Source organism: Lycium barbarum, chromosome 4 (assembly GCF_019175385.1).
Source record: "Lycium barbarum isolate Lr01 chromosome 4, ASM1917538v2, whole genome shotgun sequence".
Classification (NCBI taxonomy): Eukaryota; Viridiplantae; Streptophyta; class Magnoliopsida; order Solanales; family Solanaceae; genus Lycium; species Lycium barbarum.
The window spans coordinates 10738623-10751292 of NC_083340.1; the positions used below are offsets into that span (position 1 = coordinate 10738623).

Below are 12670 nucleotides of genomic sequence, written 5' to 3' on the forward strand. Positions count from 1 at the left end.
CATGTCAGTATATGATATACAGCATGTTAGTATCATAGAGGACTAACGAATTTATTGAAGGAATGAATTAGTCCATTGCGATACTCTGTTAGTATATGATATATATCGATACCTTGTTAATATATGATATATATACCATGTGAGTATCATAGAGGACTGAGAAATGTTTCTGTTTTTATTTTTAAGGAATGAATCAGCCTTTATAATACCCTGTCAGTATATGATATATACCATGTTGGGTATCATATATGACTGGGCTTTTTTTTGAAGGAATGAATTAGTCCTCTATGATATCTTGCGAGTATATGATATATCATGTGGCCCGGCCAATCATCCATGATACCCTGTCAGTACATGATATATATACCATGTGGGTATCATAGATGATTGCGTTGTGTTTTTCTTGAAGGAATGAACCAATCCTCTATGATACCCTATCAGTATATAGTATATGATATATACCATGTGGGTATCATAGAGGATTAAGGAGTGTTTTTCTGGAAGAAATGAATCATTCATCTATGATACCCTATCAGTATATATCACATACTATGTGGATATTAGAGGATTGAGTTGTGTTTTTCTTGAAGGAATGAACCAAACCTCTATGATGATGTATACCATGTGAGCATCATAGAAGACTGAGTATTGTTGGAATGAAGATGTCATCTATGATTGCCTATCAGTATATGATATATGTCAGGTTGGTATCATAGAGGACTGAGCATTTTTCTTATAGGAAGGAACTGTCAATCTCCATGATACCATGTAAGTATATGATATACCATGTGAATATCATGGAAGACTGAGTAGTATTTTTTGAAGGAATGAATCAATCTTCTATGATACCCTTTCAGTATATGATATATACCATATGGGTATCATAGATGATTGAGTTGTGTTTTTCTTGAAGGGATGAATCAATCCATTATCATACCCTATCAGTATCATATACCAAGCTGGTATCATATATGATTGAGTTGTGTTTTACTTGAAGGGATGAATTAGTCTTCTATGATACCCTATCAGTATATGATACATACCAAGCTAGTATCATAGATGACTGAGTGTTTTTCTTGAAAGAATGAACTGCTAGTCCGGTATGATACCATGTCAGTATATAATATATATACCATGTGGGTATCATAGTATACTACAACAGTATACTTCAACTGCTACTGATTTGATATACTATATGCTAGAACAAATTATTTTTTTGAGAAAAAAGTAAAATATATATATATATATATATATATATCAGTTATCCTTTTTATTGATATTAAAATTTTAAAAAAAAATGCCAAATGAGAGTAGAATTAGATTATGAAAAAAATAGGACATAAAGAAAAAATAATTTGAAAGAAATGAAATTAGAAAAGGAGAAAAAAGTAAACAAAATCACCATAAATTAAAAAGAAGAATAAATAAAAACAGCAAAAAAAGGTGAATGAAATTGGATTATGGAGATAAAAAATATATATATATATATATGAAATCAAAAAAAAAAGTAGAAAAAAAAATGAAAAGAAATGAGGTAGAATTAAATATGGAATCAGATTATGGTGAGAAAAAAAAATGAAAACAGTGTGATTTGGGGAAAAAAATAAATGAACAAAAAAGAAGAAGAAAACAAGAAAAAAAAAAGATAAGAAGTGGAGAAATAAAAAGGAAAAGAAGAAAAAATAGACAACTACTTATAAAAAAACTACAATAGGTATAAAGGGTAAATAGTTTTGGAAGTATGAAAGTAAAAAAAAAAAAAAAAAAGGCATGAAAGGCTAATTATTTTGTATGAAGTGGGCATTGGTATTTTTTCCCCTTAAAAGTTCTCTATATTTATGATAAGATCAAAATACTCCTAGAAAAGCAATAGATTTAAAGTGGAACTTACTAACAAGACTAAAACCTATTGCCAACTAGTAGATATAGAAATCTTTTTCTTCCATGATGTCCTATCTTTACCAAAGTTTGTAACGTGTCTGTAAAATTCTATCAAGAACCGTGCATTGCCCATATGACCCTTTCCCAAGTGAATTTTTATTATGCAAGTCAAGGCAAGTTGACCATGAAGTCATAGATCCCCTCAAATTCACATAAGAATCACAAGGAGCATAATGAGTTTGCAACGAAATCCCTGTAGCTTGGCACCATGTATGAAAGATGAAACAGAAGAATAGATCAAGAAGCTGATAACAAGCACCAAGAGTACCAAATTCTTGGACAGTGACCCTAATGGGCTTGAACTGGTGAGCAAAATTGCACTTTCCCTGAATGGGTCCAATCCACTATGAATAATAATCTACACAATTGTAAAGCTAAGAGGCCTCAGTTATAAACGTTCATATTCAACCCGTCACTCCTTAATATCTGCTTCATACACTTGTCGTTTTAGGATAAATGGAGACGATCAGCTGTAATGATTTTAGAAGCTTAATCAAGAAAAAGTCAAGAGAGAAAAAATTGTAATCATGAAGCTACTATCAACCAGCAAAAAGGGAACCATCAAAAGTAGTTGTTGCAAGTTGTCAGGCATAGAAGCCCCACCAAGTTAATCTAGCAACTGTTTTCTCTCCAGATGTCTCTTCCCAAGTTTTGCCCCAGAAGAGAGGCAATTATTGAAATGGACAAATGGAGACGATCAGCTGTAATGATTTTAGAAGCTTAATCAGGAAAAAGTCTGAGAGAAAAAATTGTAATCATTAAGCTACTATCAACCAGCAAAAAGGGAACAACCAAAAGTTGTAGTTGCAAGTTGTAAAGCATAGAATCCCCACCAAGTTAATCTAGCAACTGTTCTCTCTCCAGATGTCCCTCTTCTCAAGTTTTGCCCCAGAAGAGAGCCAATTATCGAAATGGATAAATGAAGACGATCAGCTGTAATGATTTTAGAAGCTTAATCAGGATTGCCATTTTAGGATAAATGGAGACGATCAGCTGTAATGATTTTAGAAGCTTAATCAGGAAAGGTCAGAGAGAAAAAATTGTAATCATGAAGCTACCATCAACCAGCAAAAAGGGAACTATCAAAAGTTGTAGTTGCAAGTTGTAAAGCATAAAATCCCCACCAAGTTAATCTAGCAACTGTTTTCTCTCCAGATGTCTCTCTTCCAGGTTCTGCCCAGAAGAGAGGCAATTATCGAAATGGTGGGGCGCCCACGAAAATAACTAGTAATTTCAGTTCTAGAATATGTAATTGGTCAAGCTAGAGCGTCTCATTCAGTTAAATAAATATGGGAATCATCAGCATTAACTAAGTGGGGCAGATGGACGAGGATTTTTGCAGATGCAAACATCTGTCTGATTGAGGATGTGAACTTCATGGAGTGGTGGAAAGATCCAGAGTGAAGATGATAGTTTCTTCGCGAAGAAAACCTTTTGCTAGCCATTGTTACAAAAGAAAATGAACTAAATGAAGTAGTTTGATGCTGCATCATTCAACAAACAAATATTGGGTCTAATTGTTTCACCTTTCTAAGGTCTCCACTTAACAAATTGGTGAACAGACTTGCAGTTGGAATATTATACTGAAATGTTGGAACATCTAATTAAACATTCTGAGTAGTTCCAAACTTTACACGCGTTCTATAAGCTACTCCATTGAGCTAACCCAGAATGCAGAATCTAAGTGACTAAGATCTGTATTAAACAAGTACAGTAGCTGTACCGGTTGGTAACCGCTAATAAAGTTCGAGGGAATCTGTAGAATAAAGGGAGCATTCATGATGAGGAATAGCCTTGTTGATGAATTGCCGGTGAAAGGTAGATGCCAAACGTCACCTAGAAATGAATTTTAATGTTTGAGATTGTTTACTTTGCAAACAAAACTAATATTAGTTAAGTGAAGCGTACCTCAATCCCTATGGTTTCATGGCTAATGGGACTTTTGACTCCTTTGAGTCCTTTCAGATAAGTTGGGCCTTCTTCAGATCAGATACAACTCCTCTATCTTCTCTTCCCCTCTCATTGTATAGAACCTTTACACATTTAGGTTAAAATGTGAACTGCAGGTCCTTTCATATCAGGAAGCAAGTTGAAAAATTGATAGTTACTTAATGGAGATACCTTATCAATAATTCCATATTCTACTGCTTCAGAAGGACTAAAGTACTTTGGACGTCTTATATCTGCTTCAATCTCCTCAGGTGATTTACCAATATGCCTTGAATACAATTTCACCTTAAAAATAAATGTGTAAAGTTAGAAAAATAGGCTCATTAATATAGTGCTCATCTTCAATCCTTCAGAAATGCGTATCACAAGGCAGAAAATGAAGATCCTTAAAAGTGGCAAAGTTGTCCCTTGAACTTTGGTCACAGTAAGTAAGCAAGCACTAAGCTTAACAAAATCTTTAAACAATACCAATTCCGCTTTGACATTCTTTACTTCTTTCCGCATGAGCTCAACATCTGTTGCTTGACCCTGAAACCGAGAAATTGGCTGCAAAGATATATGTGCATTAGCAATTCCATCTTCAATATCTGTCATGGTTATGTGCATGTAAGATTGCGATGTTTCAGAGGAACTCAGGGGACAGGTAATAGAGAATATTTTTAAATGATATAAACAAGAAATGGGAAGTAAATGGGGAGAAAGGAAGACGGGAACAGTAAAGGCCTCCAAATGACCTGCTTAATCATAATTGTAGATGAGGGCAATGCGGCACGATTTCCTTTTGCACCAGCTGCTAAAAGCAAGGCAGCTTCTCCCCATGCATTCCCAACACAGAGGGTAAATATAGGTGGCTTGACGTATCTGCAGCAAAAAGTGAAGGTGTCCGTTGTAGATTGCTAAAAGAAACAAAGGAATCCCAGAAGAATAAGTCTATCATTAAGTTCCTCAAGTGTAGCGCCAGCGAGGGTATGAGAGCAGAAATTTCAGAAAGTGTTGATGCTGAGAATACCTAAAATAATCTACATAAATAAATCTTTATGTCGACCATTATTGTAATTAAAAAGCCTGTCTAGTTTTCACACAATATTACTTATTTTGCTACTTCCTCCGTCCCAATTTGTTTGAAGGTTGACCAGTTTGGGAGTCAAACAGCTTTTTTCTTTGACTTAATTTTAAACATAGATTCTTCGAGTAACTGGTAAAGTTGTTGCCATGTGACCAGGAGATCACGGCTTCGAGCCGTGGAAACAGCCTTTTGCAGAAATGCAAGGTAAGGCTGCATGTAATAGAACCTTGTGGTCCGGCCCTTTCCCGGATCCCGCGCATAGCGCGAGCTTAGTGCACCGGGCTACCCTTTTTATTCTTCGAGTATTTTATAATAAAATTTACATATTTGAAAACTACTCACAGTATATGAAAATAGTTGGAAAAAATCGTAGTCAAGAAGAGAGTTGTTTGACTCCCAAACTGGTCAACCTTCAAACAAATTTGGACGGAGGGAGTAATAAACATCTATACAAAATGTTGAAATGTGTGAACCGCTGAGTGTATAAGCTTAATATTTTAGAGATTGGACACTTCATTTATTTTAGGTCCGGCATGCCCCCTCACACACAGCATGGTTCTTTTTCTTAGGTTAGGCATGTGCAAATATTTTTTTGATAGGTGGTGAGACTCAAACCAAGGACCATTGCTTCTGCTTTAATACTATGTTGAACTGTGTGAACTACCTCATCCAAAAAACTTAACTGTTACAGAGGGGACAACTTTATTCATTCAGTTTAGATCCTTAATATTATCCTTAGCTGAATAAAAAGATTTCAATAATGGCTATAAATTATAAGCTCGGATAACAAATGGTTTAGTATGAAAAGAAGAGTCTAAGGTTAAATTTTGGTGCAAGCAAGGAACACTTCAAACGTCTTGTGAATTGTAAAAGTACCAATAGGAAACACAGGCAGGCATTGCTCATATCAACTGGAGACCTACATTTTGTATTGCAATCCACTGGTAAAATACTACAACACTTGGGTTTTAACCATCCAACCTCTTGTTCAGGAAATACCAATTTTGTAAGCTAAAACATGTTGCCCCCTCTTCCCTTGTATACATCATCTGATTTCTAATCCTACAAATTCAGTTGCCAAATTAACTTAACAGTGTGTTCTCTAGTTGTGTCTTGTCATGTGATTTATAAGAACAACTAGAATATGACAAGAAAGCAAGCACTATGGCCCCAGTCCTCTATCCCAATTTACTCTTAGTGAAGATCCTTCTGAACAAACAAACAGAACCATACTTTTCCGCAGATCAGCCTACCACAGCTCTCTCATTTTCTGGTGCACCTTTATCACATCAACTTATGACTTGAGAGGAGCTTACCAAGGTCGAAACACTTTCACATCTTTTTCCTTTCTTTTTTCCTGGTAAAGATATATTAAGAACGACTGAAGAGTCCAAAATAACAACCGGAAAAACTTCAAGGATCCATTCTAAATCTATCTTGTTGAAGAACCAAAATCCTATCCACACAAAAATCTTACCATTCAGGTCTTTTTATCACAGGATCACTATCAGAAAAACAAATTAGTAAAAGAAAAACAAAAAACAACACTAAACAGACGTCTTCAAATATGACTTGAATAAGCAAAATGGGTAGAGAAGCAATATGTAACCTCATAACATCATATATAGCAAACGCCTCTGTCTCATAACCCAACTTTTCACCATCCTGTGAAATAGAAAATTATCTAAAAGTAAGTATGATAAAACATGTTCGAATTATATGTAATCAGAAGTAAACAAGGTTCAACTAAGCCTATTAGAAACTCAAACTGAGCTTACAACAGCTAAATGATTAGGATCTCAAAATGTGCTTCCGGTGAAATGAAGGAGATCGCAATTTACTTTCATAGAACTGCCCCTATAGTGCATTTCTGAGACTAGAAATGCATCATGGGAAGCTTTCAGATGAATTGTCAATATCATACTCAACTTCCTTGAAGTTGGAAGAATATCAGCATCAAATTGGTAAAACAAAAGGGTCTTAATTGTTTCTAACATGAACATAACATAGATCAAGCGCAGTGCCTGCAGCACTAAATTTTAGCCCGTTCAAGTTTATCTTCCAGCAAGCAATACCTATAGAAAAACCCCAGAGTAGCACCTATTAAATGAAATGAAACCATTCTCCATTTGATACATTTAGACCAAACTTCAACTTCTTTTGTAAAACTATCTCGTTAGAAAACTAGCGAAGAAAATTTCAATAAAACTAGCTGAACATTTGACCAGGAAATCAAGGACACAAGACAATAAAAGTACAAGACAAATAAAAAGAAAGCAACGAGTTTTAACCTTGGTTGTTCCAGTAGAATTTACATAAAGATAGATTGGCTTTTCCTCATCCTCATACTGAAGGTAAAGAAATTCAGCTAGTATCAATTCAGTCACTGATGGAACTAGAGACATGCCCAAGTAAACGATTCGGTTCTTATACAAGTAAGATGCTAAATCTGGAGGAGGTTGCTCCCATGCAGTTCCCCTTGAGAAAGGAATAACCTGTCACCAATAATGTGGACATGATTAGAGTATTAAAGTCAGAGTAGAAAATACCTATACAACTTTCCATTCAAAATTCCATCACATTAATGGGAAAAAAAAGTACATACAGAAGTGCTCTTTTTTCTTTTTGATCCGTAGTTATACATACAAAAGTTTGTGATATTAATGCATCAACAGATAACAGTTGAAAGAATACTTCCTCCAAGCTTGCTGCCGCCACTACTTTCTATTCTAATGACCCAAAATCTTAAAGTTAATCGAGAAAGTATCATCAGCAGTTTTTCCAGTGGATAAGAAACATATAGCTCAATGAATTGCAGATCGTTTTTCCAAGACATCATACCAGTTTGAAGGGAGTTCCTAATAAGCAATGGTAGTCACATAAAACTGCTCCACGTTCAATTCTTCTTTATCCTAGTCCTATCTATTTTTCTCTTGTACGTCTGCAATCATTAAAACTCTTCAGTGAGGTCTTTTATTCAGGCCATACAGCCACTTAAAATTCTAAAGCAGCCCAAAATAAAAATGGAGCAGGCCTGACCATGTTAATATTTTTTTTTTAATTTGGATGAAAAATGTAGGAAATTTATTAAATAGTAGCAAGAAGGTACTGAAAATTTACAACTGAAAATAGAGCATCCTTCTATAGATTGAAGGACAGCATTAAATGTAACAGTAAGTCTAAATACGAAACAATACTCTTCTTACTCCACAGATAGAGACTTCTAAACATCTGGCCTTTACAGTTGAAATGTTGTCCCTCCCTATCACTAAAGCGCCTATGATTTCTCTGCATCCTAGCATTCCAGAATATGCAATTAGAAATAGCATTCCACAACTGTCTGCTGTCATTGGAAAAGATCTGTTTATACCGGCTGCATAGAGCAAGCTTGATACTTCCTGCCATGACCATTTGGTCCATGTTTCCTGACCATTTTAATCTACGAAGGGCCTAAAGTTAGATAAAGCTGCTGAACCTTAACTGCAAAGTTTGGAGTTTAGTTTGGCAATAACAATTACCAGGTGGAAGAGTTGTCACACAATTATTGGATGTTTTCTAAATTTTTATGTCCCGGACAATGGGAACTCCCATCACCTATCATCTTCTAAACCTGATTTACAATTACTTCTGATTATCCCTTCTTTAAAAAATGAGCATCACATGCTTGACTTCATATGGACAATAGGTCAATAGCATAATATAGCTTTGGAGCTTAACCACTCATCCCCATAATATCCAGAGTCCAAATCTCTCAAACGAAAGCACTGACTATTAACTTCTTCGCTTTTTTTTACGGACAATTAATTTAATTTAAACAACTAAACTCCCTCTCCATAACCCATAAAGCTCTTCGACATATTCTTGGGTGTTTACAGTTTCATTTGAGCGGTTAGCATCTAAATTCAATTATTCAAACAAAACCATCCTATGTATTACAGAAGAAGAAAAAACCAGAAAACAAAGAGGCGTAACTCTTGTCATCCGGTATGAAAGTTTCATTTTCCTAGTTGACTAGTTCATATTTTGACATATGTAAAACAATCTTAACTTGTACATGTATATTGAAGTTAGCTCAGTTTACCATTTTCTTACAATGTTTAGTTTACTTCTTGGATGTCTTAAAATGGTTGGGACTTGGGATCTTTTGATATTTTATTATTTTACACATATTATCAGAATCCACTTTACAGCACCTTCTTGTGCTACTATGATAAATAATACACACAAACCAAATCACATGAATTACCATAGTTTTGAGTTGGCAATTTCTACAAAACCAAACCAAGCAATATAATTTTGGTCTTAGACACAAACTGCCAAATCACTAAGTGCCAACATTTGCTTTAAGAGGTTATCATATCCAAATAGATGAATTACAACTTACAAGTTGCTATATTGTTAGTTTTTTCTATAACCCCGGTCAGTGCTCACATCGACTATTCCACCAGGTATGTGCTACCTTTCATCAAAACAACTACATAGGTACCAAGTAACTCTACGCACCAAGATTTATAGATGGGAAGAAATCACCTACATCTGTTTTTATTTTATTTTTGGGGGGATGGCAGGGAGGGACTCTCCACTTGGATTTGAACCATGGTCATCATGGTTTTCATCCCATGGACTCATTGAGCAATCACAGTATGGCAATACTATTTAACAAAATCCTCAATTCCGCCCAAATGTCCACACTATTTACTGAACTAATTTTGAAAAACAATCTCCTAAGTGTGTCTTTTTTCTATTTCTCTATCAACACATAATTAAATGTGTAGTTCCTGCATTATGATAGCATACCACATTCTAATAACATATTAGTTCCACCACAGTAAACACCTATTCATCACAGCAGAACTTCTCCCTAAGCAACATGTTATGTTAAAGTTGTCATCTTTAAGTATCTTCCTAATTATTCAGATTAAAAAAAACATATTTGTCTATGCCTCAACCACTAACAGCTTGTTTGGATGGCTGTTACCCATTGTATTGTATTATGTTGTTAGTTTAAATACATTGTTTGTTTTGATTGTTACTTAAATTTTATTGCATCGTACCGTTAAGTCCATCATTAAGTAACGACTAAAAGTCCCATTTTATGTAACAACCGATTTGGTGTGATCACGCCATTACCTATTTTTTTTCTCACTGTCTCTGTTATTATCTAATAAACATATATTATCCTCTACCTTACCTTTTTATGATAGCTCTACACCATACCCTACTTTTCTCGTAATCCTTCAAATTGCCAATGTCTGACATTATGTAACGACGGAAAATGATACAATCTATTCAAACATTGTTATTCATCAAAACAAACAGTACAGTACAATAATCCCTCTGTCCCAATTTATGTGGCACTACAGTGCAATAATCCCCCTCTGTCCCAATTTATGTGGCGCACTTTTCTTTTTAATCTGTCCCAAAGAGAATGTCGCTTTTCTATGTTTAGAAACAATTTAACTTTATGAGATGATTTATCTTTCTTTTCTTAAACACAATACAATATAATGCATACATTATGTAACAACCATCCAAACAAGGTTAATTTGAGTTGCAAGCAGAAAGAACACTAGAGTACAAATTGGAAGTAAAAAAAAAGGCAGTTAGTTACCATAGTGACAACGGCACGTTTAGGGCGAGAGCCAGAGGAAGAATTAGGGTGAAGAGAATCGGGTCGGATTCTCTGACCCGAGAAGTCCGCTAGTACACTGCCGCCAACAAATGGGGAGATAAAGCTGGTGGATAGAGAACATTTTGGAGACGGCGAAAAGCTGAGGCTCCGTTTAGGAGCAGCTGATGCACGGCAACTCGCCGGAGATGACCGCCGGAATCCCGTCGCCGGCGAGAATTGGGAAGCAATAGTCACAGCTTCCATTGTGTGTTTGAAAGTTGAAACTGAGAGAGAGTGAAGAGCGAGTGAGTGAACGATTGGGTTAGAGTCAGGGGATTGAATTGAAAGAGACTCGGGCTAACCCGACCCGTTTGGAAGATGGGATTATTATTCATTTTTTTGTGCGGATTGTCCTTCAAACCCACTGGTCTTTAATATTTGTCCCTCAAAGTGGCGTCTTTAATTTTTGTCCTTCCCGTAATACCTCGAGGTTCTGGATTTGAATCCTAGCTTAGAAAAAAAAATCGCAAGATAGAGGTTTGGATTGGCAACCTGTGGTAGAGTTTTGCATTCAAAATTCTGTCTGAGACCTAACTATGGCTCAAATAGACCTAACTTTGCTACGAAACTCCGTCTTATGATTTTTTTTTTTTGAGTGAACGGGGGTTTGAACCCCAAGCCTTACAGTATTAAGCAAAGAACAAAAATTAAAGACCACCAATTTGAGGGACAAAAATTAAAGACCAGTGCCTTGGAAGGGTGATCGTGCAAATGACCATTATTATGCATGTGATGGGCTAATCCAATTTCGGATAATTTTGTGTTTGCGGTCCAGTCCAGAAGATCCATAAGCAGGGGAATTGCATAGATAGCCAATTTCAGGACCCCATTGTAATTATAGCCAGAGTTCTTAATCTTTTATAAGTTTAGACAATTTAAAAGCCAGCAAACTTAAGCCATTTTTGCATGGACTTAAGACACATATGATTGGAATTTAACCATTTTGCTCAAACTCAAGGCACAATTATTTTTTTCCTGAACTTCAGCCTTTTTTGCATGAAGTTTAGCTATTTTTGTCATAAGTTCAGTCATTTTTATATGAACGTAAGACACATACATCATACGTATAGCCATTTTTTGCTTGACATGCAATTATTTTTTCCAAGAAATTGCTTTTTTGGACTTTCAATAATTCAACACTCAAATTACTTCAAATGAGCTAAAATATAGAGCCAAAACCAAAATGAGAAAATCAGACCATACTAAATTTAATTTAATTTAATTTAATTTTAATGTATTTTTTAAAAGTGACTCTAAAAATGCCGAACTAAATTTTCTTAAAACTTTATCTCACTAACAAGTGAACACCCTTGCTTTTAGGAATCAAAATGACTTTGAGCTTGAAGTAAATGGAAAAGTGCACAAATATCATAATTTGGTCGCGTCATTTAAGTACTATATGTCTTGTGCTTCTTTTTTTTTCCATGACTCACTTCTCTCCTGAAGTTTGGCAACTTCAAACATTCGCGTCTGAAAGTGTGGCCTTGGAAATGTTCTTTTATCATTAAACTACTAGGCAAAAAAAAAAAAAAAATACACCACTATCTCAAAGCAAAACTTCAAGAACTATGGGAAACCTCCGAAAATTTTCCTCTTATTCTCCTCGGACACGATTATTTCATAGTAAAATTTATAAACAGGAAAACATGATCAACGCCCTCAAGAATGATCCCTGGTTCATTAATGGTCATTTCTTGTCCATAAAGCGTTAGGAGCCTAACTTTATTGCCGGAGAAGCCAAACAAACTTATTGCGCCGTGTGGGTACGACTCCCTCAAATGCCTACAGAATTCTATGACTGGGAGCTCCTAAAAAAGATCGGAAACCCTAGTGATACGCTGTTAAAAGTGGATGCTTGCACAAGCGCCACTCTAATAGGTCGGTATGCTCGGTTGTGTATCCAAGTTCCGTTAGAGGAACCTGTCATCACCCAGATTCAAATCAGTTCACATTTACAAAAAATCACCTACGAAGGAGAGGAATTTCTTTCCACTAGTTGTAGCAGGTTGGGGCATAATCAGCTTAAATGCCCCCACTCTGTT

At 35.5% G+C, this 12670-nt stretch overlaps 1 protein-coding gene across 1 annotated transcript; it reads right to left on the bottom strand.

Annotated features, from left to right (window-relative positions):
* Window positions 1–3406: 3406 nt before the first annotated feature.
* LOC132635182 (ATP-dependent Clp protease proteolytic subunit-related protein 4, chloroplastic) lies at window positions 3407–10891 on the bottom strand. The gene is made up of 8 exons (XM_060351462.1): window positions 10569–10891; window positions 7249–7452; window positions 6567–6622; window positions 4626–4752; window positions 4360–4437; window positions 4063–4176; window positions 3850–3974; window positions 3407–3777 (listed from the first exon to the last, which is right to left on the bottom strand). Exons 1-7 carry the CDS (start codon window positions 10830–10832, stop codon window positions 3903–3905), a joined length of 915 nt encoding a protein of 304 aa, XP_060207445.1. The 5' UTR covers window positions 10833–10891; the 3' UTR covers window positions 3407–3777; window positions 3850–3902.
* Window positions 10892–12670: the final 1779 nt, after the last annotated feature.

Excerpts from the sequence above, each read along its gene's own strand:
- LOC132635182 (XM_060351462.1), bottom strand. The coding sequence starts at position 10,832 with ATGGAAGCTGTGACTATTGCTTCCCAATTCTCGCCGGCGACGGGATTC. Across the intron at positions 7,453-10,568 it reads AACGTGCCGTTGTCACTATG|GTTATTCCTTTCTCAAGGGG; the intron begins GTAACTAACTGC and ends TATTGGTGACAG. Across the intron at positions 6,623-7,248 it reads ATTCTACTGGAACAACCAAG|GATGGTGAAAAGTTGGGTTA; the intron begins GTTAAAACTCGT and ends TCTATTTCACAG.